The sequence below is a fragment of the Gymnoscopelus braueri genome, assembly GCF_963280865.1.
Source record: "Gymnoscopelus braueri genome assembly, chromosome: 19".
Taxonomy (NCBI): Eukaryota; Metazoa; Chordata; class Actinopteri; order Myctophiformes; family Myctophidae; genus Gymnoscopelus; species Gymnoscopelus braueri.
Window position 1 is genome coordinate 3,111,858 of NC_137621.1, and position 16,562 is coordinate 3,128,419.

General features: G+C 46.2%; 2 protein-coding genes across 2 annotated transcripts; both read right to left on the reverse strand.

Moving 5' to 3' along the window:
• Positions 1 to 1,879: 1,879 nt before the first annotated feature.
• Positions 1,880 to 2,992, reverse strand: LOC308074027 (isocitrate dehydrogenase [NAD] subunit alpha, mitochondrial-like; the record flags this gene model as incomplete). The annotated part of the gene is made up of 1 exon (XM_080413364.1): positions 1,880 to 2,992. The coding sequence occupies one exon, from the start codon at positions 2,990 to 2,992 to the stop codon at positions 1,880 to 1,882; it is 1,113 nt and encodes a 370-aa protein (XP_080269490.1).
• A 3,017-nt stretch (positions 2,993 to 6,009) lies between these two features.
• Positions 6,010 to 8,082, reverse strand: LOC308074050 (THO complex subunit 5 homolog; the record flags this gene model as incomplete). Its single annotated transcript, XM_080413389.1, has 1 exon — positions 6,010 to 8,082. One exon carries the CDS (start codon positions 8,080 to 8,082, stop codon positions 6,010 to 6,012), a length of 2,073 nt encoding a protein of 690 aa, XP_080269515.1.
• Positions 8,083 to 16,562: the final 8,480 nt, after the last annotated feature.

Sequence of the window (16,562 nt, forward strand, 5' to 3'; positions counted from 1 at the left end):
CACTTCACAGTAGCTGATGGAGACTCTTCCTTTGCCATCGCTATTAAGGAGAAGGCATGGACTGACCTGTCCAAGCGCTATCAGGTATTAAAATGGATCAAATTAAATACAATTTGCCATCTTGTAAATTAATCTGAATACTTTACAAAGTCACTGTGCTATTCATCTATTCTCATCATCTCATGTTGTGTGTTTTATAGGATGATGAGATATCAGCATTTCTGGAGGAGGCCACTATAATGGACCCAAGATTTAAGAGTAAAGTGGACAACAATGAAGCCTGGGACCGGCTGAAGACCGCAGCAGTGGGTCCAGAGCTAGAGCACCAGGTAAACACATTGGCCATCATGTAACAAGTTATAAAAACAGCTGTCAGCCTAAACTGTGAACTACTGGCTAGTTCTAGCTACCTAGTAATGCATGCATCTTTGAATTTTTCAGCTGCCAGCCAGACAAGAGGAGTGTGCAGAGAGTAAGAGTGACGGTGAGACCACCCAGGGCCAGAGGACCAGTTTGAGTGTGTCTGATCAGGAGGAGGAAGGTGAAGAGGAGATAGAGGTAAGGATTAAGGAATGACATGCTGAATATTTTCCTTTTCTTGGGAACAGTCCCTCTGTCTGGTCATATGAAAATCATCACCAACAGGATGTTTTGTCTACCGATATTTCAGACGCAGAGTAAGCCTCCCAGTCCCAAGAAGATGAAAATAACTCCCCTAGAAGAGCTTTTTGAAGAGGAAGAGAAAGCCGCTAGAAAGGTAGCTGAGTCCATGATCCTCCCCCAGTCAGCTAATGTGAAAGCAGACATAGAAATAAATCACTACAGGAACCTGGCCCCTGTGCCCATGAGCACAGACCCTACTGAATGGTGGTGGAAGAATAGGCGCACACTCCCCATGCTGTATGATTTGTCTGCCACATATATGTGTGTACAAGCATCCTCAACCCCATCAGAGAGAGTGTTTTCAGTTGCTGGAGACACTATCAGCCAGGAGAGATGCAGGATTCGTCCAGAAAAAGCAGATATGCTCATTTTCCTGCAAAAGAACTGTTAGAAGTTGGACTCATGCTCTCAGACAGCCTACCTGTGCAAACTGTTGTTTAATTGCAAACAATCTGCCTACCTCATAATTGTAATGTGCAATCATTACAATAAAGCTGCATTTGTATGATTGAATTTGTGTTTATTATGTACTTGTATTTAATAAGTATAACGGATGTCAGGAAAAAAAAGGAAAAAAAGAATATTAGGAACCGTAACGGGAACCGTTAAGAGGGAAACGGAACCAGAACCGGAACCGTTAAGGAACCGGAACCGTTAAGAGGGAACCGGAACCTTAAGGAACCGTTACCGTTAAGAGGGAACCGGAACCGGAACCGTTAAGGAACCGGAACCGTTAAGAGGGAACCGGAACCGGAACCGTTAAAACGAGTCCCAACCCTAGCTGTGACGCAAGTCCAGGGGTGCCGCAGAATACTTTGATAATATTTGGAATTTCATTTCAGTTTAACCACTTAAACCCTCTATAGTTAGTAAGACGACCACCAAGCCTCCTTGCCGAAAATAGCAGATCTACAAGCTCATAACGGGTCACAACGTGACACGTTGTGAGCTTGTAGATCTGCTATATTTGGTGAACGTTCCCCCCAGAATAGGGATGCTGTGGTTAAATGTCAAGTAGGCTAGTAATGGAAACTACTATTCTCTCAAGTTTTCCTCGTGACACATACTGCATCTTAGGGGGAGGAAGATTTACATATCTACGTATCATATGACAAATGTAAGGTTCTATAAAGTAACAATGTAATTCAGGGTAGCCTTGGATGAATAAGTTATTTACAGGGGTGACCTGAGACAAAAACGTTTGAGAACCACTGTCTCATTCCATGTCCTGAACTCTACGGCAGATCTCGGCTGTAAACTCGGAGCACTTGGAGTTGCCTCCCAGGTCCTTGGTCAGCACCTTCCTGTCTCGGATGGTGTCGTAACACGCCGCCTCGATCCTCCCGGCGTGACCGTGGAGACCCATGTGTCTCAGCATCATGACGGCGCTGAGCAGCAGGGCGGTGGGGTTGGCCTTGTCCGAGCCTGCTATGTCCGGAGCCGTGCCGTGGACCGACTCGAATATGGCCACGCCGTCGGCTCCCATGTTCCCGCTGGGAGTCACGCCCAGTCCTCCGATCAGACCGGCGCACAGGTCGCTCAGGATGTCGCCGTACAGGTTGGGCATGACCAGCACGTCGAACCGGGTGGGGTCCTGAACCAGGCCGAGACACGCTGTGTCCAGGGACATCTCGGAGTAGTGGACGTCCTCGTAGCTTGCGGCCACCTCCCGGCACGTCCTCAGGAACAGACCGTCGGACATCCTCATGATGTTGGCCTTGTGCACGGCCGTAACGCCGCCGCTCCTCCCGTTGTTCCGAGCGTACTGGAAGGCGTAGCGAGCGACCCGTCTGCTGGCGCCCTCCGTGACGAGCTTGATGCTCAGCACCACGCCGTCCACGATCACGTGCTCGATGCCGCTGTACTCCCCCTCTGTGTTCTCGCGGATGGTGACCAGGTCGACGTGGGCGTAGGGCGTCTCATAGCCCTCTATGGAGACGCAGGGGCGCACGTTGGCGTACAGGTCGAAGGTCTTTCTCAGCAGCAGGTTCATGGAGGGGTGTCCGGAGGCCACGGGTGTCATCAGGGGCCCTTTGAGGCCGATCTTCGTCTTGTCCATGGACTCCTTGGCGTCCGGAGGGATCGTCCACTTGTCTCCGGGGCCTTTGACGGCCGTTACGTTTCTCTCCACCCATTGGATGGGAGCCTTCGCGGCTTCGAAGATCTTCACGACGGCCGCGGAGATCTCCGGGCCGATTCCGTCACCGGGAATCAGAGTGACGGTTTGCATCCCCCTCCCCCTGGAGGAGACAGACGCCGAACGAAGTGTTGGTCTCCTGACTGCCGCCACAGCTTGAGATAGCATTGATCTGCAGGCGTTGGAAGCCATGCTTGCTGCTACACCGGTCCACTGTTCTGCTTACGATCCTAGCGGCCAGGTAGCTGGGTTTACCATGGGAGTCCGGCGGTCGTTATAAGCTGGTCTGCAGGCCAGACTCTCGTTTACTCTCGCGATGAGGTCACAATGACTCTGAAATACCCAAATATGGAATTAAGGGGTCATTCTTTTCCAAATATGGAGGTCCATGGCGTCAGGCTTCAAAGAATGCTACATGACAAACATTAAACAATAACTTGGAGCATGTCACCAACACACAAGCTATTTTCAAATAGCCCATGTATATATGATTAAAGTGGTTCAACTGGTTCAGTCGAACCGTCAAGGACCCCTGGGGGTATATCTATCTATCTATCTATCGTATCTATCGTATCTATCTATGTATCTATCTATCTATCTATCTATCTATCTATCTATCTATCTATGCAGACAAACTGTATGATGGATAAGACACTTCATAGGAAACTCTGCTACGGCAACAGGCTGAGGTTCCTCTGTATGCATCTGTGTCTAGAGAACAGATCACCTGCCATAACGAGCAGGGAATGGATCAATTACCACCAGGAAATACACCACCAAGCTGTTTAACACGCACACATGTAAACATGCACGCACAGGTTTGTATAACTGAGGAAATTTTAAGCATCGAATGCCATTGAATCTTGTAGATCGGCTATATTCCGGTGCACAACTAAGTAATAAAATTGGGAGAACTGTAACCCCAACCCCTAAACCTAACCTCTAAATGTCTAAACCCCTGCGGTCAACCTGAATCTTTTCCTAATTGTAAACTTACCTTTATATATAGATATTTTTAAACCATAAAACAGACCCTTATTCTTGTGAGGACCAGGACAATTGTCCTCACAACGTCTATTTCTCAAATTTCACTATACTGGTGGGGACGTTGGGTCCTCACAGGTATAGTAATTCAAGTGTACACGCACACGCACGCACACACACACACACACACACACACACACGCACACACACATGAATAATGGATGCGAGTTATTAACATTGTGTGTCCTTTAGGCTGACAGATGTGTATTCATGAGATGAGATGGTAGAGAAGGGCTTGAATGGCAATAAGAGTGTTTTCATACAAACACACTGCAGCCCGATGAAAAAGAGAGAGTGACTGATTGTCTTTTCTACACTGGCGGACATGGTGTGATTTTGTGTCTGATAGGAGTAAAGCCGCTCTTCCTCTTCTATACTCCAGTGTGAGTATACTGGGAAGTATAGACTGGACATGGTAAAACTATAGAGGCCAATCTCTGCTCTCTTATTTAAATGTGCTTCGGTCGTGAAGGGGATAATAAATATAAATGGTTGTTGTGTTCAGTATAGTCTCTGTGCAGCCATGACTGTTGCCTCACACAATGTTCAAATCTAGTCAAGTCTAGTGGCAATTCATAGGGGGGGCAAGGGGGGCAATTGACCCCCTTTGCCAATATATGGCAAGTACCGGTATATGCAGAACAAATGCTGCATATATGCCATATTCAGGTTCTATATATGCCATATTCATGTGCATATGGATATATAAGAAATATATGTCTCATATCTTATGTCAACATATATGTAGTGACATATATGCAGGCGGCCAATTTCGAAAATGTCACATATATGATAAACACATGTTCATATATAAAAACATCACATAATTATGTTCATATATTTCCTTTGGCACTCCTGCTGGCAGAGGCAGAAATCGCCTATGCTTCTGTCATACAGTCTGGAGCAACCGGTCTGAAAATTACCCAGGGATAGGGTCAGATTGATGCCTCCTCCTCCTCCCCACTTCCATTTCCTATTTACAGTCGCGCAAATCTGACCTAATATGAATTAGAAATATTATTTAGCTTTACTGCTTATCAGAAATGGAAATTGAAAAATAAAATGTAAAATGTAAATCTAGAATTCTGGCCACTACGCGGCCCTCACACCCTACTTTGCAAAGCCGATCCGGCCGGTATTTCTGACAGTACGTTTTAACAGCGGGCGAGTCTCCGGACGATCGCCGGGCGACATCGTCCAAAAGATAAATAAAATCCATCTTTTCAGATCAACATCGTACCCCCGCCCACTTCGCCTCATTGCCAGTAGTTTCCGGCTCTCATAGACATATAATGCACTTCCGGAAAATACTATCCTGAATCGCCCGCTGTTAAAACGCACCGTTAGTCATAGTGTCGAGGGCATTTCAGAGAACCCGTTGTAGGCCTACCCGTCTGTGTCCCATGTATGCCCATATATGGAGATCTCTGTATCTGTCTGTCTACCCTGTGTCCTATTTATGCCCACATATGGAGATATCTGTATCTGTCAGTCCATGTCCCTTTTATGCCCATATATGGAGATCCCTGGATTGTTTATGGTTATGCCTAAGTCATAGTGACGTGTTAGCAGGGTAAGCCCCGCGGGTCACTTATCCCAGGTAAAGGGGAGATGACTAACTTGACATTTGGCTCTGTACTTGTTTTTTCTTTTTGCCTCTACACCAAACTTCACCAAAAATGGCAGATCTACAAGCTGACATCGCGTCACGCTGTGACGCGATGTGAGCTTGTAGATCTGCTATTTTCGGTGAATTTTCACCCCAGAATAGGGATGCTGGGGTTCAAGTGGTTAGTGTAAAAAAAAGAAAAAAAAAGAGAGAAAATATTCTATCTCACATAGATATGGCGGACCCCCTGTAGTAACTCTGAGGACCCCCTGTTGAAGACCCCTGCTCTAAAGTGTTATAAACCTTTTTCCGGATCAGGGCCCACCCATCTGACCCCTTAACACGGCAGCCGGCTTGGATCAATGGAACTAAGATAGTATAAAAAAAATAAACCATTTTTATTTACATTTTATATCGATGTTATATCATCATTAAAACCTTATTGTTTTGGCAAATATCTGGGAGCCCACTTGCAATACCCTCGCGGCCCCAACAGTGGTCCCTGGCCCACAGGTTGAGAACCACTGTTCCTAGAATCATAACAGGATGAGTTGTGTTATGACGTGCTGAGACTCCCATCGACGGGCTCGTCCAGTTCAGCTGAGGCAGAACTCGTTCCCTGGTCCTCGCCGGGTCTTTCCACACCGTCGCCTCGGCCGTCCGCCGCCTCCAAATACGCGTCGAGACCGACACACAGGCGGGCGACCTGATTGGTCAGTAGCTGGGGACCCGGACGGGTTCCCCGGGGTTGGTCGTTGAACACGTCGTTCGCCTGCCTCTCCACGGTTCTGAGGTCGTCGTCCGTACTCCCGCTGTGCTCCTCTCCCTTCCAGCTGAGCGACAGGGAGAACAGAGGGGACACCACCGGGTACCGGGGGCTCAACGCCACCGCGGCCCGGAGGCGAGCGCCGCCCCTCTCCACCACGCCCACGAAGTACATGTCCGTCTCCTTAGCCAGACCGCCGTCCATCACGTGCCGTGTGAACGCCAGCTCCCCGTACTCTCGGTACGAGATGGCGGTCCAGGAAGCCAACCGGGAGACAGTTTTGCCGGGGAAGGGATGCTGACACTCGCCGCCGGAGACCAGCACGACGCCGTTCTCCAGCAAGGCCAACTGTCCTCGCAGGGCCAGGCGCGACTCCACGCGGCCCCTCAGCAGTTTCACGGTGCTCTCCATGTGGCTGGCGCTCAGAGAACCGGCCACACCGCCACCACCCTCCGGGGCATCATCGCCGGGGAACAGCAGTCCTCCGAGATTCTGGACCCACAGGTAGGGGCGGCCCAGCTCCTCGACGTAGTCAGCAAGCGACACGATCCCGACTTTGTCGAACTGGTAGCGGTTGGCCGGGTAGGGCATCTCCTGGCCCTGGCCGCTGGCGTAGAGGCAGGCGAGTAGAGTACTGGGGTTCAGCAGCTCACCCGCACTGACGACGGCTGCGGAGGCGAGGTCGGTGGAGGTGGACACCTTGGTCTTCACGGTCATGATGTTGAGGTTTGTCAGGTAGTAGAAGTACAGATGGAGAACGCTGCTGTCTTTACACTTGATGTCCAAACAGAGGGACAGAGGGTGTCTCTTCAGCATCTCACGTCGTTTATCTTCCAGCTGGCCGCCCGTCGTGGGCCTTCTCCTCTTTGTTTTCTCCTGCTCCTCTGTTTCCCCCTGTTCTTCTGCATCAGAGGGGCTCTCGTTAGCCTGGGAAACTTCGGGGCGTTTGGACAAAGCCTTGGCCTCCTCTACGTCACCGGTGATCGACACGGACAGCTCTGTGTCGCAGGCCCGTCCGTAAGCGGAGGCCTGGACGAACAAGACGTAGAGAGAGGCGGGCAGCTGGCGGGCGATCTCCGTCTGCCTCTGGCTCGGCTCGGAGCAGGGCATGGACAGATACTCCTGCACTGGCACGGAGGCCTGCATGATGACATTCAGCCCCGGCTGCAGGCTGCTCAGGCGCTCCTTCTTCACCTCGATGCTCTTCTGCGTGTTCTCTTTAGTGGCTTGAGACTCTGTGTATTTCTCCGTCAGACTCTTCCTCTGCTCCAGCTCCCAGTCCAGGCGCGCCAGGGTGCGCTGGTGCGGGTCTTCTCTGGTGACGTCGGGCCTGGATGTCGCAGATGGGGCCTCCTTGTAAAACTCCTCCTCGCTCACCAGGTCGATGTCGTCGTGCTTGGACTTGAACTCCAGACACTTGCCGATCTCCTTCTGCTGGTGCATGACCTGGTACAGCAGGTTCTGCAGCTGCAGGTGCAGCACGTCCACCTTCTGCTTGGCCTCGTGCGTCTGGCCTCGGCCTCTCTTCAGTCGCATGTGGGCCAAGCGGTTGAGTTTCTTCAGGGTCATGAAGTGGATGCAGCTCTGCATGCGCTTCCGCTCCGCCTCGACTGAGCCGTCCTCCTTGGCTCCTCCGTCGGCCTTGAGCTCCTGTATCTCGCCCATGAGCTTGGCCAAGCTCTCGCACGTCCGTTTGTACTGCAGGTAGTCCTGCTCCGGGTCGCGTCGGTCCAGTTCCGCCTCCTCGCTGTACGCGTCCTGCTGCTGCTGGTCTCCTTCTCTGCTGCGTTTCATCTCCGGAGGACTTCCTCCCTCACTGAGGAGCGTCTTCACCTTCCGCTTCTTCAGGACCTCTGACATCATGACTTGTTGGCTGTTGAAATAGAAGAATAAACACAAATGACCCGATATTGCCGAGCAGAGTACTTGGTGGGTCAGTCTGATGTCATGGACCAATCGCCATATTTGGGCAAAGACTGACATACAACTCCATATTTAGGCATTGGCTGACTTTGCAACGATGACGCAAGCGTTGAGGCAGCTCGGCAAATGAGATAGTTTGTTTTGACATCTTTGTACCATGGAGTATACAATTAGGCGTAAAGGGGAATACCACTAATGTTCAACATTGAACCATGTCACAATATACCCTAGAGCTGTTGTGTGGAAATAAGACAAAAGTCCCCCCCCCTTCTATGTCACCTAGAACTGGAGAATTGATTGTTGGGGTCATGTGATCAGTGACGTACGGAAGGTGTACTCTTTGGCCCGCCCTCTAGGCTGCCTCATTCACTAGAATGGTGAATTTAACTTCCAGCTGAAACATAACCACTTGAATATAAAGTTAAGACTTGTTAAAGCATTTTCAGGCAATTTGTTATTATACACTACAACAAGTCGCATTGTTTCAGCTGGATGTGAGATTCCCCATTCTAGTGAATGAGGCAGCCTATAGGGCGGAGCCAAAGAGTACACCTTCCGTATGTCACTGATCACATGACCCCAACAATCGATGTTCCAGTTCTAAGCAGCATAGAAGGGGGGGGGACTTTTTATTTATTTACACACAACAGCTCTAAGGTATATTATGAGTCATGACATGGTTCAGTGTTGAAAATGAGTGGTATTTCCCTTTAACACAGGGGTCTTCAACAGGGGGTCCGGGACCCCTAGGGGGTCCTCAGAGCTACTACAGGGGGTTCGCCAAATATTTGTGTGATATTTCTTTTTTTTACCTTAACCACTTGAACCCTAGCATCCCTTTTCTGAGGAGATGCTGAGGAGAACTGAGGAGAGCACACAACGCCTCGCCTCGCGTTGCGAGGCGTTGTGAGCTTGTAGATCGGCTATTTTTGGCAAAGAGGCTATAGGTGTAGAAGGAACAAAGAGCAGACTAAGTAAAAAAAAATCACACCCTGTGTGAAGTGGGCGGTGTCTTGCCAGCTAATCACAATACTGAATGGAGTCAACCAATCATGTACAAAAGATAAATACATTTATTGAAACACTCTTTATGATGGACGAAACCATAACTTGAAAAAAACAAACATTTGGTTTTTTTCAAGTTATGGTTGCTTATATAGGCTATGCACATGTGTCATGTGACACTGGCCAATCACAGTCCTGAATAGATTGTGATTGGCCAATCACAGCGCAGGATAATTCTACTAATTTCCTGGGCCCAGATCACAGCGCAGGAAAATGTACATTTTTCCAAATCTCACTTATAGGGGCGGTTTCACCGCCCAAAAAAAAAACTCATCTCATCTGAAACACAATATTATACAACATAGAGTAGGGGGTCCCTGCGTTATCTCTCTCTCAGCTAGGGGGTCCTTGGCCTGAAAAGGTTGAAGACCCCTGCTTTAACATGTCTCATCCTTTTGACACACAGCTAACGTTTAGAGGTTGCCAACTCTCCCTTGAAATAAGGAATCATCCCTTATTTGGAAACTAAACGACGTTCCCCTCATTGATCTGACAAGAGACACACTCTGTTCCTTAAGGCGGTTACACACCGGCGAATGTGCGAATATACGCAAAATTCGGACTCGTTCCGAATAATTAAAAGACGCTTTTTCGCTTTGCTTTTCCGCTTTTTCGCGCCATGTACGCTTGCATTGACTTTATAAGGTTTTTTAAAAAAGCGTATTATTCGCACGAAAAAATCGCCCCGGTGTGTAAGGACCTTTACTGTTGGGAATCAATCAATCAATCAATCAACACACCTCTTACGTCCAACCAGCTCATATACAGCTACTCTGATGCAGGTTGTTAACCACTTCAACCCTCTAGACCAGTGGTTCTCAACCAGTGGTCCGGGGACCACCAGTGGTCCTTGAGGGGGTTCCAGGTGGTCCCCAGCTTAATGATGGAGAGTTGCTAACCAAATGGACCCTTATGAATATCTAACTCTTGAGAGTGTAAAATGAAACCAAATGGACCCGTAAGGGTGCATTTGGTTTAATTTAACAATCATTTTACACCAAAGATTATTGTTAAACATCCGCATTATTTAATTAAATTATTGTTATTTTGATCAACGTTTGCCTGTTATCTCTCCTATTGGTACCAACATCAATACAACATGGATGGAATTGTGGACAAAATCTCATCCAAAGACAACAACATATTCTAAGTGTTGGGTCTGAGAGTCTAAATGTCATCAAAAGGTGGTTCTGTGGCTCAAATGTCTAATAAATAATGGACCTTGATATGAAAAGGGTTTAAAAACACTGCTCTAGGAAGAGACCCTCCTCTGAAGGTGGTCTGTACAGGAGACATGGTGGTGATTATGTCTGTTGATTAAGCACAACTCCTTCTAAACAGGGGTGGGAAAAGTACTCAAATTCTTTACTTTAAGTAAAAGTACCAATACTGCAATATAGAAATACTCCGTTACAAGTAAAAGTCCAGAATTCAAAATTTACTTGAGTAAAAGTACAGAAGTATTGGCATCAAAATATACTTAGTACCAAAAGTAAAAGTAATACAATATTTGAAAATAGCAGATCTACAAGCTTGCGGCGCATTTTGAGCTTGAAAATCGTCTATTTTCAAATAGCCTAGGTATAAAATAGGGCTGAGGTGGTTAATGTATGTTTCATAATACAATCATTTATATCTGAAAAGTAACTAGTAACTTAAGTTTTCAAATAATTGTAGTGGAGTAAAATCACAATATTTGCCTAGGCTATGAGGTGTAGTGGAGTAGAAGTAAAAGTATTGGAAATTGGAATTACTCAAGTAAAGTACAAATACCTCAAACATGTACTTAAGTACACTACTTAAGTAAATGTACTTAGTTACTTTCCACCACTGCTTCTAAAGCTATGGAGCAGAGCTGCATAGAGCCTATATGTTGCATAGAGGCTACACAGGCTGATGCTAAGCAGCTAACTGTAGCAGGAAGCTATTAGCTCACCTGCCGAGAAACATCCTCTCATTGAGAAACAACACTCATGAAGATGAATGAACTTCTCCTTCAAACAGTCACACTGTGACTCAGTCAGGTTGACCTCCCTGACATTACTGACACATAATAATATACTCCACACTTCAATGAGGAGGAACATTACATTACGAGTTGTTTGTTTGACTGTTTACTAGTAACAAACAAACAGAGCCTGTATCAAACACCCTGTCAGCAGGGGGGGGGTGGAAGAGCTGGAGCATTTAAAGGCCTGTGTTGCCAGATTGTGAGAGAGAAACATGCGGCCAGGGTCTAAGAAAAAAGGCCCAAAAGAAGCGACCACTTTTACCACTTGAATCCTATATAGATAGACTATTTGAAAATAGCCAAACTACGCTATAACAGGCCAATGTGAAAAGGGTGAGATTTCTTTTTCGGCCTAGTGGGAATGTGCGTGTGAAATTTCACGGAAATCGCAAGCTGCGTGCATAGTTTGAGGCATTTTGTTCAAAACGGACCAATCCTGCAAACTGTGGAAGCCAACCTTAGCCAATCAGGATGGAATATGGGAAATCGGACAGATCCGTGTTGATCACATATCAAATCAAATCAAATCAAATCAACCTTTATTTATAAAGCACATTTAGAACAATCGAAACTGACCAAAGTGCTGTACATGGTGAGAAAAAAAGAAGAAGAAAAAAACATCAAACAGGAAAGTATGTAAGTGTGACAACAACAAAGTCACACATCACATACAAGAGATCAAGACATGAACTTAATGGAGGAGTTCACCCAAAAAATGACTTATTTTCTATCAATTGCACACCCTATGAAGCCTTGAATCCATGGATTATGTTTTGTTTTTGTCGCATTCCTAAACCAATAATTTGATTCCCGTCTCCTACCGGCTAATGTATCCGGTAGGAGACACAAAGTAGATTATTTGTGTCTCCTACCGGACATACACACGGTCATCAAATTATTGTCTTAGGAATGCCACAAAAACAAAAATAAATCCATGAAATCAAGGCTTCATGGGGTGTGTACAGTAATTGATAGAAAACAAGTAATTTTTGGGGTGAACTCCTCCTTTAAATGTGATTAAAAGCTAAGGAATAAAAGTGTGTTTTAAGAAGGGATTTAAAAGCCTCAATAGAATTGGCACTTCTAATATAGAAGGGCAGGCTGTTTATTTTTTAGGATGGGGTGAACAACAGCATGTTTCAGGGCAGCAGGGACGCAACCAGTGAGGAGGGAGGAATTTATCATCAGTAGCACACTTGGGCCAACAGCATCAAAAACGTCCTTAAAAAGCCGAGATGGAATGCAGTCAGTCAAGCAATTTGTGGGCCTCAGGTGCATGACCACATCAGTGAGTGTGGATAGAGACACCTGCTCAAAATGTGTGAGGGTGGCAGTGACAGGGCATGGGGGAATGGGAGGGTCTAGGGCAGTGGGAGAATGCACTGAGCGAAGGTCAGCGATACGATCAGTAAAACATCTTTGACATTTTTCACAAAGCAACAATGATGGGACAACAGAGGAGGCGGCACGGGGGTTTGTGAGGGAGTTAAAAATATTAAAAAGGACCTGGGGTTTATTGCTGTTCATAGTGACTAAATTGGAAATGAAATCGGTTTTGGCAACTTTCACTGCCCTCTGGTAATCAGAGAGGCACATACGTAAGATGCCTAGGGAGACGTGGAGTTTGTCTTTACGCCATTTTCTTTCAGCACGCCTACATGTGCATCGGAGGGCGCAGGTCGAGTCATTAAGCCATGGCTCATTTTGTGTCTTGGTACGTTTGAGCCTGAGAGGAGTGACGGAGTTCAGGATGTTAGTGCATGTTGTGTTAAACATGGTCAGAAGTGAGTCTGTACTGATCACACATGTTGTGCTCAGCGCTGGCTCATTGGCCAGAGAGTCACTGAACACCAGGGAAAACTGTGATGCAGTTGATGGGTTTATGGCTCGGGTGTGACGTGTGGGGGGGGCAGGGTTTACTACTAAGCAGGGTGTTGAGATAGAGAAAACAATGGTAGAGTGGTCGGATATACAGGGCACATGAAACACATCAAGGACAGAGATAGTTAGGCCAGATGCTAACAGAAGGTCCAATGTGTGTCCCTTTTCATGGGTTGGGCCAGTTACGGACAGAGTGGCCCTCATTTATCAACGGAGCGTATAAACCGGCGTATATTTTTCCATATATTCGGCCCTACACCAACGTCGAAGTCACATTTATCAACGAATCCTATACAGCCGATCCGAGCGTACATTTGGTCCCAGCCTTGATAAATGTCACGGCTGAAACCGAGCGTCATTTAAATAACACGCCCTTAAATATTCTGGAAACACCCCGATTTTACGACATGAAGAACCGAAAATAAAGAGTTTCGCCGGCGCGCCTCGCCGCCAGTCAAGTCACACACACGCACATGCACACGGACACGCACCTCTCTCTCTCTCTCTCTCACACACGCCCAACTGTGTCTTTCATGTAATCCGTAGCGGTACATTCTTTGTCACGTAAGCTTGTAGCCTACATGAATGACATATTATGATACCAATCACATCGCCATGAATGGAATACGTTTGCATATTAATTTATTTACCCCATACCGAGCAGTGCGCGTTCAAGTTACACTAAAATAAAGCAGTCAGACTCGGGCAGGCTGCAGTGATTCTGTGCCGCCACGTTAATAAGAGATTGGAGCGTCGGGTTTATATCCTTAACCCAGCCAGGTTGTAGTCTTCATAACTCTCTATGACATAACTCCATAACATAGGACAAGCTACTGTAAGTTTGTACACCTCACTGTCCATGAAAAGATGTTCGGGAGTCCAGAAAATGCGCTCGCAGAAGCGCTCGTATATTTTGAAAATAGCAGATCTACAAGCTCACAACGCGTCGCGATGCGACCCGTTGTGAGCTTGCAGATCTGCTATTTTGTAGATGTATATATGTGTAGATATACATTTAGGAGTGGATTATGTGTCCAGATGCCCTTCAGACAGTCAGACAATGCTGCTCCGCAGGTCTACAATGGAATAAACGGGCGCAGCCAAAGTCAACAACTGCTCTCTACCAGACGTGAGATTTCAGCGTACGGTAGGATGAAGCCCACGTCAGGATATATTGATAAATGCCGAAAGGTGCGGTGATCTCGCCGTACGCCCATTATTTGGGCAGCACCGCGTTGATAAATGAGGGCCAGTGAGATAAAAAGAATCCAGGAGATTTAAGAAGTCCTTGACGAGGGGGCGAGACTCGCAACAGACATGTACATTCAGATCGCCACAGATCAGGATGTGATCATATTTGATCATGATGGTAGATAGGAGGTCACCCAATTCATTAATATAATCCTTATGATACTTTGGGGTGCGATATATCAAAGCACAGAGTACAGGGGGTAATAGGTTCACCTCGAATAGCTGTAGTTCAAAGCTAGTGTAGTGGACCTCTTGTTGTGTAAGTCGACATGGGAGGGTGGTTTTAAAAACAGAAGCTAAACCTCCACCAGTGCCGGTGGCCCGGGGAGAGCTAAGGAAAGAGCAGTTGGGGGGGAGAAGTTCAGAGAAGGGAGTGTAGTCACCGGGATGAATCCAGGTTTCTGTTAGGAGTAAAAAATCGACACTAGATCTTACATTTAAAAGTGCCATGAGAAAAGTAGTGTCAGTGCTAGGTTCTGAAAGTCTAGCCGGCCTCAGTGGGCGGAGGTGGGCATGTACAATGCTACGCCTATAGTGCAGGCCAGATGCTGACTGCAGCTTGGATTGTCTGTGGCTAGTTAAAACAGGGATCACATGACTATAGAGATACTGTGTACCGATTTGCGTGATGTTTGGATAAACTCTGTAGGAGTAATATAAAAACAATGGGTTTGCACAAATCGGCCCCCTGGTGGCGCTATAACAGGCCCATGTAAAACATTTGGGCCAGAGGTTCTGAATTGGCATCCAGGGAGTGTGTGTGCACAGTTTCGCAGCGACCGGGCCGACGGTGCCGGAGATTAGCTGCTCACACATGGACAGGACACACGGACGGACGGACGGACAGGGGGTAAAACATACAGTACTCTCTCGCCATACCTTTCGGCCTGGTGGAGACCATAAAATCACATTCTGTAACTTCATGGTTCTGGACATTTTTCTGGGTTAATCCTTCGTAGCAGAAACGAGAGATGTGGCATCATCAGTGTGTGTGCGTGTGCGTGTGCGTGTGCGTGTGCGTGTGCGTGTGTGTGTGTGTGTGTGTGTGTGTGTGTGTGTGTGTGTGTGTGTGTGTTGCAGTGGAGCCAGGCATGTGTACACAGTATATAATTCCTCTCATTTGAATATCTCTTGTTAAACTACAGTCACTGTCCACCCTGCTCTCATTCTATACAAAGGCTGTAGGCTATAGGCCCGTGTTTCACAAACAATGGGTGCGGGGACCCAATTATGGGACACAGACCCATTTTCAAACCTTTTCATGTTTGCTACTGTTTCTTTTTTCAGAGTATAAAATGGTATTAGAACAATTTACAATTACATCCAGAGTGACTTACAGTAAGCAAGGTAAACACGACGTAATACATTAAATGTGTAGAAATAGTCATCTAGGATCATAAGTAAACCAAGAAGCTATCATCAGTCTAAAAAGTATAAAATAAAATAAATATATATAATATGTATGTTTAAACTATACAAACTATAGGATGCCAGGTCACCAAAGAACCTGGCATCTGTCTACATACTGTAACATGTTATCTAAATGACATTTAAACCTTTGCATAAGCCTGAAAGGTCTTCAAGGCTACGGGCTGAGGTGGAGTCTGAAGAGATGAGTCTTCAGTTTAAGGCGGACAATTCGGAGTGAGTTTGCAGTTCTAAACAAGGGAAGTTCCCCTCTCAACTCAAAATGCTTCATCATCAACGTATGAAATGTTTTTTAGCAGTAAACAAGGGAAGTTCCCCTCTCAACTCAAAATGCTTCATCATCAGAGTATGAAACGGTTTTAACACTAAAAAGAGGAACTTCCATGTTCAACTCAAAAATCATCAGAGTATAATATGCCAGTGGTGTAAAGTAATTAAATACATTTACTAAAGTACTGTACTTAAGTAGAATTTTGAGGTACTTTTACTTTACTGGAGTATTTCCATTGTCTATACTTTTACTCCACTACAAATATTGCACTTGTACTCCACTACAATTATTAGAAAATTTAAGTTACTAGATATTTTGCAGATATAAATTATTACATTATAAAACATACATTAAGCACTTTAGCCTCATTTTATACCTAGGCTATTTTTCAAACATTTTAGTACTTTTACTTTTGGTACTTTAAGTACATTTTGATACCAATACTTTCGTACATTTACTCAAGTAAATTTTGAATTCCAGACTTTTACTTGTAACAGAGTACTTCTACGTTGC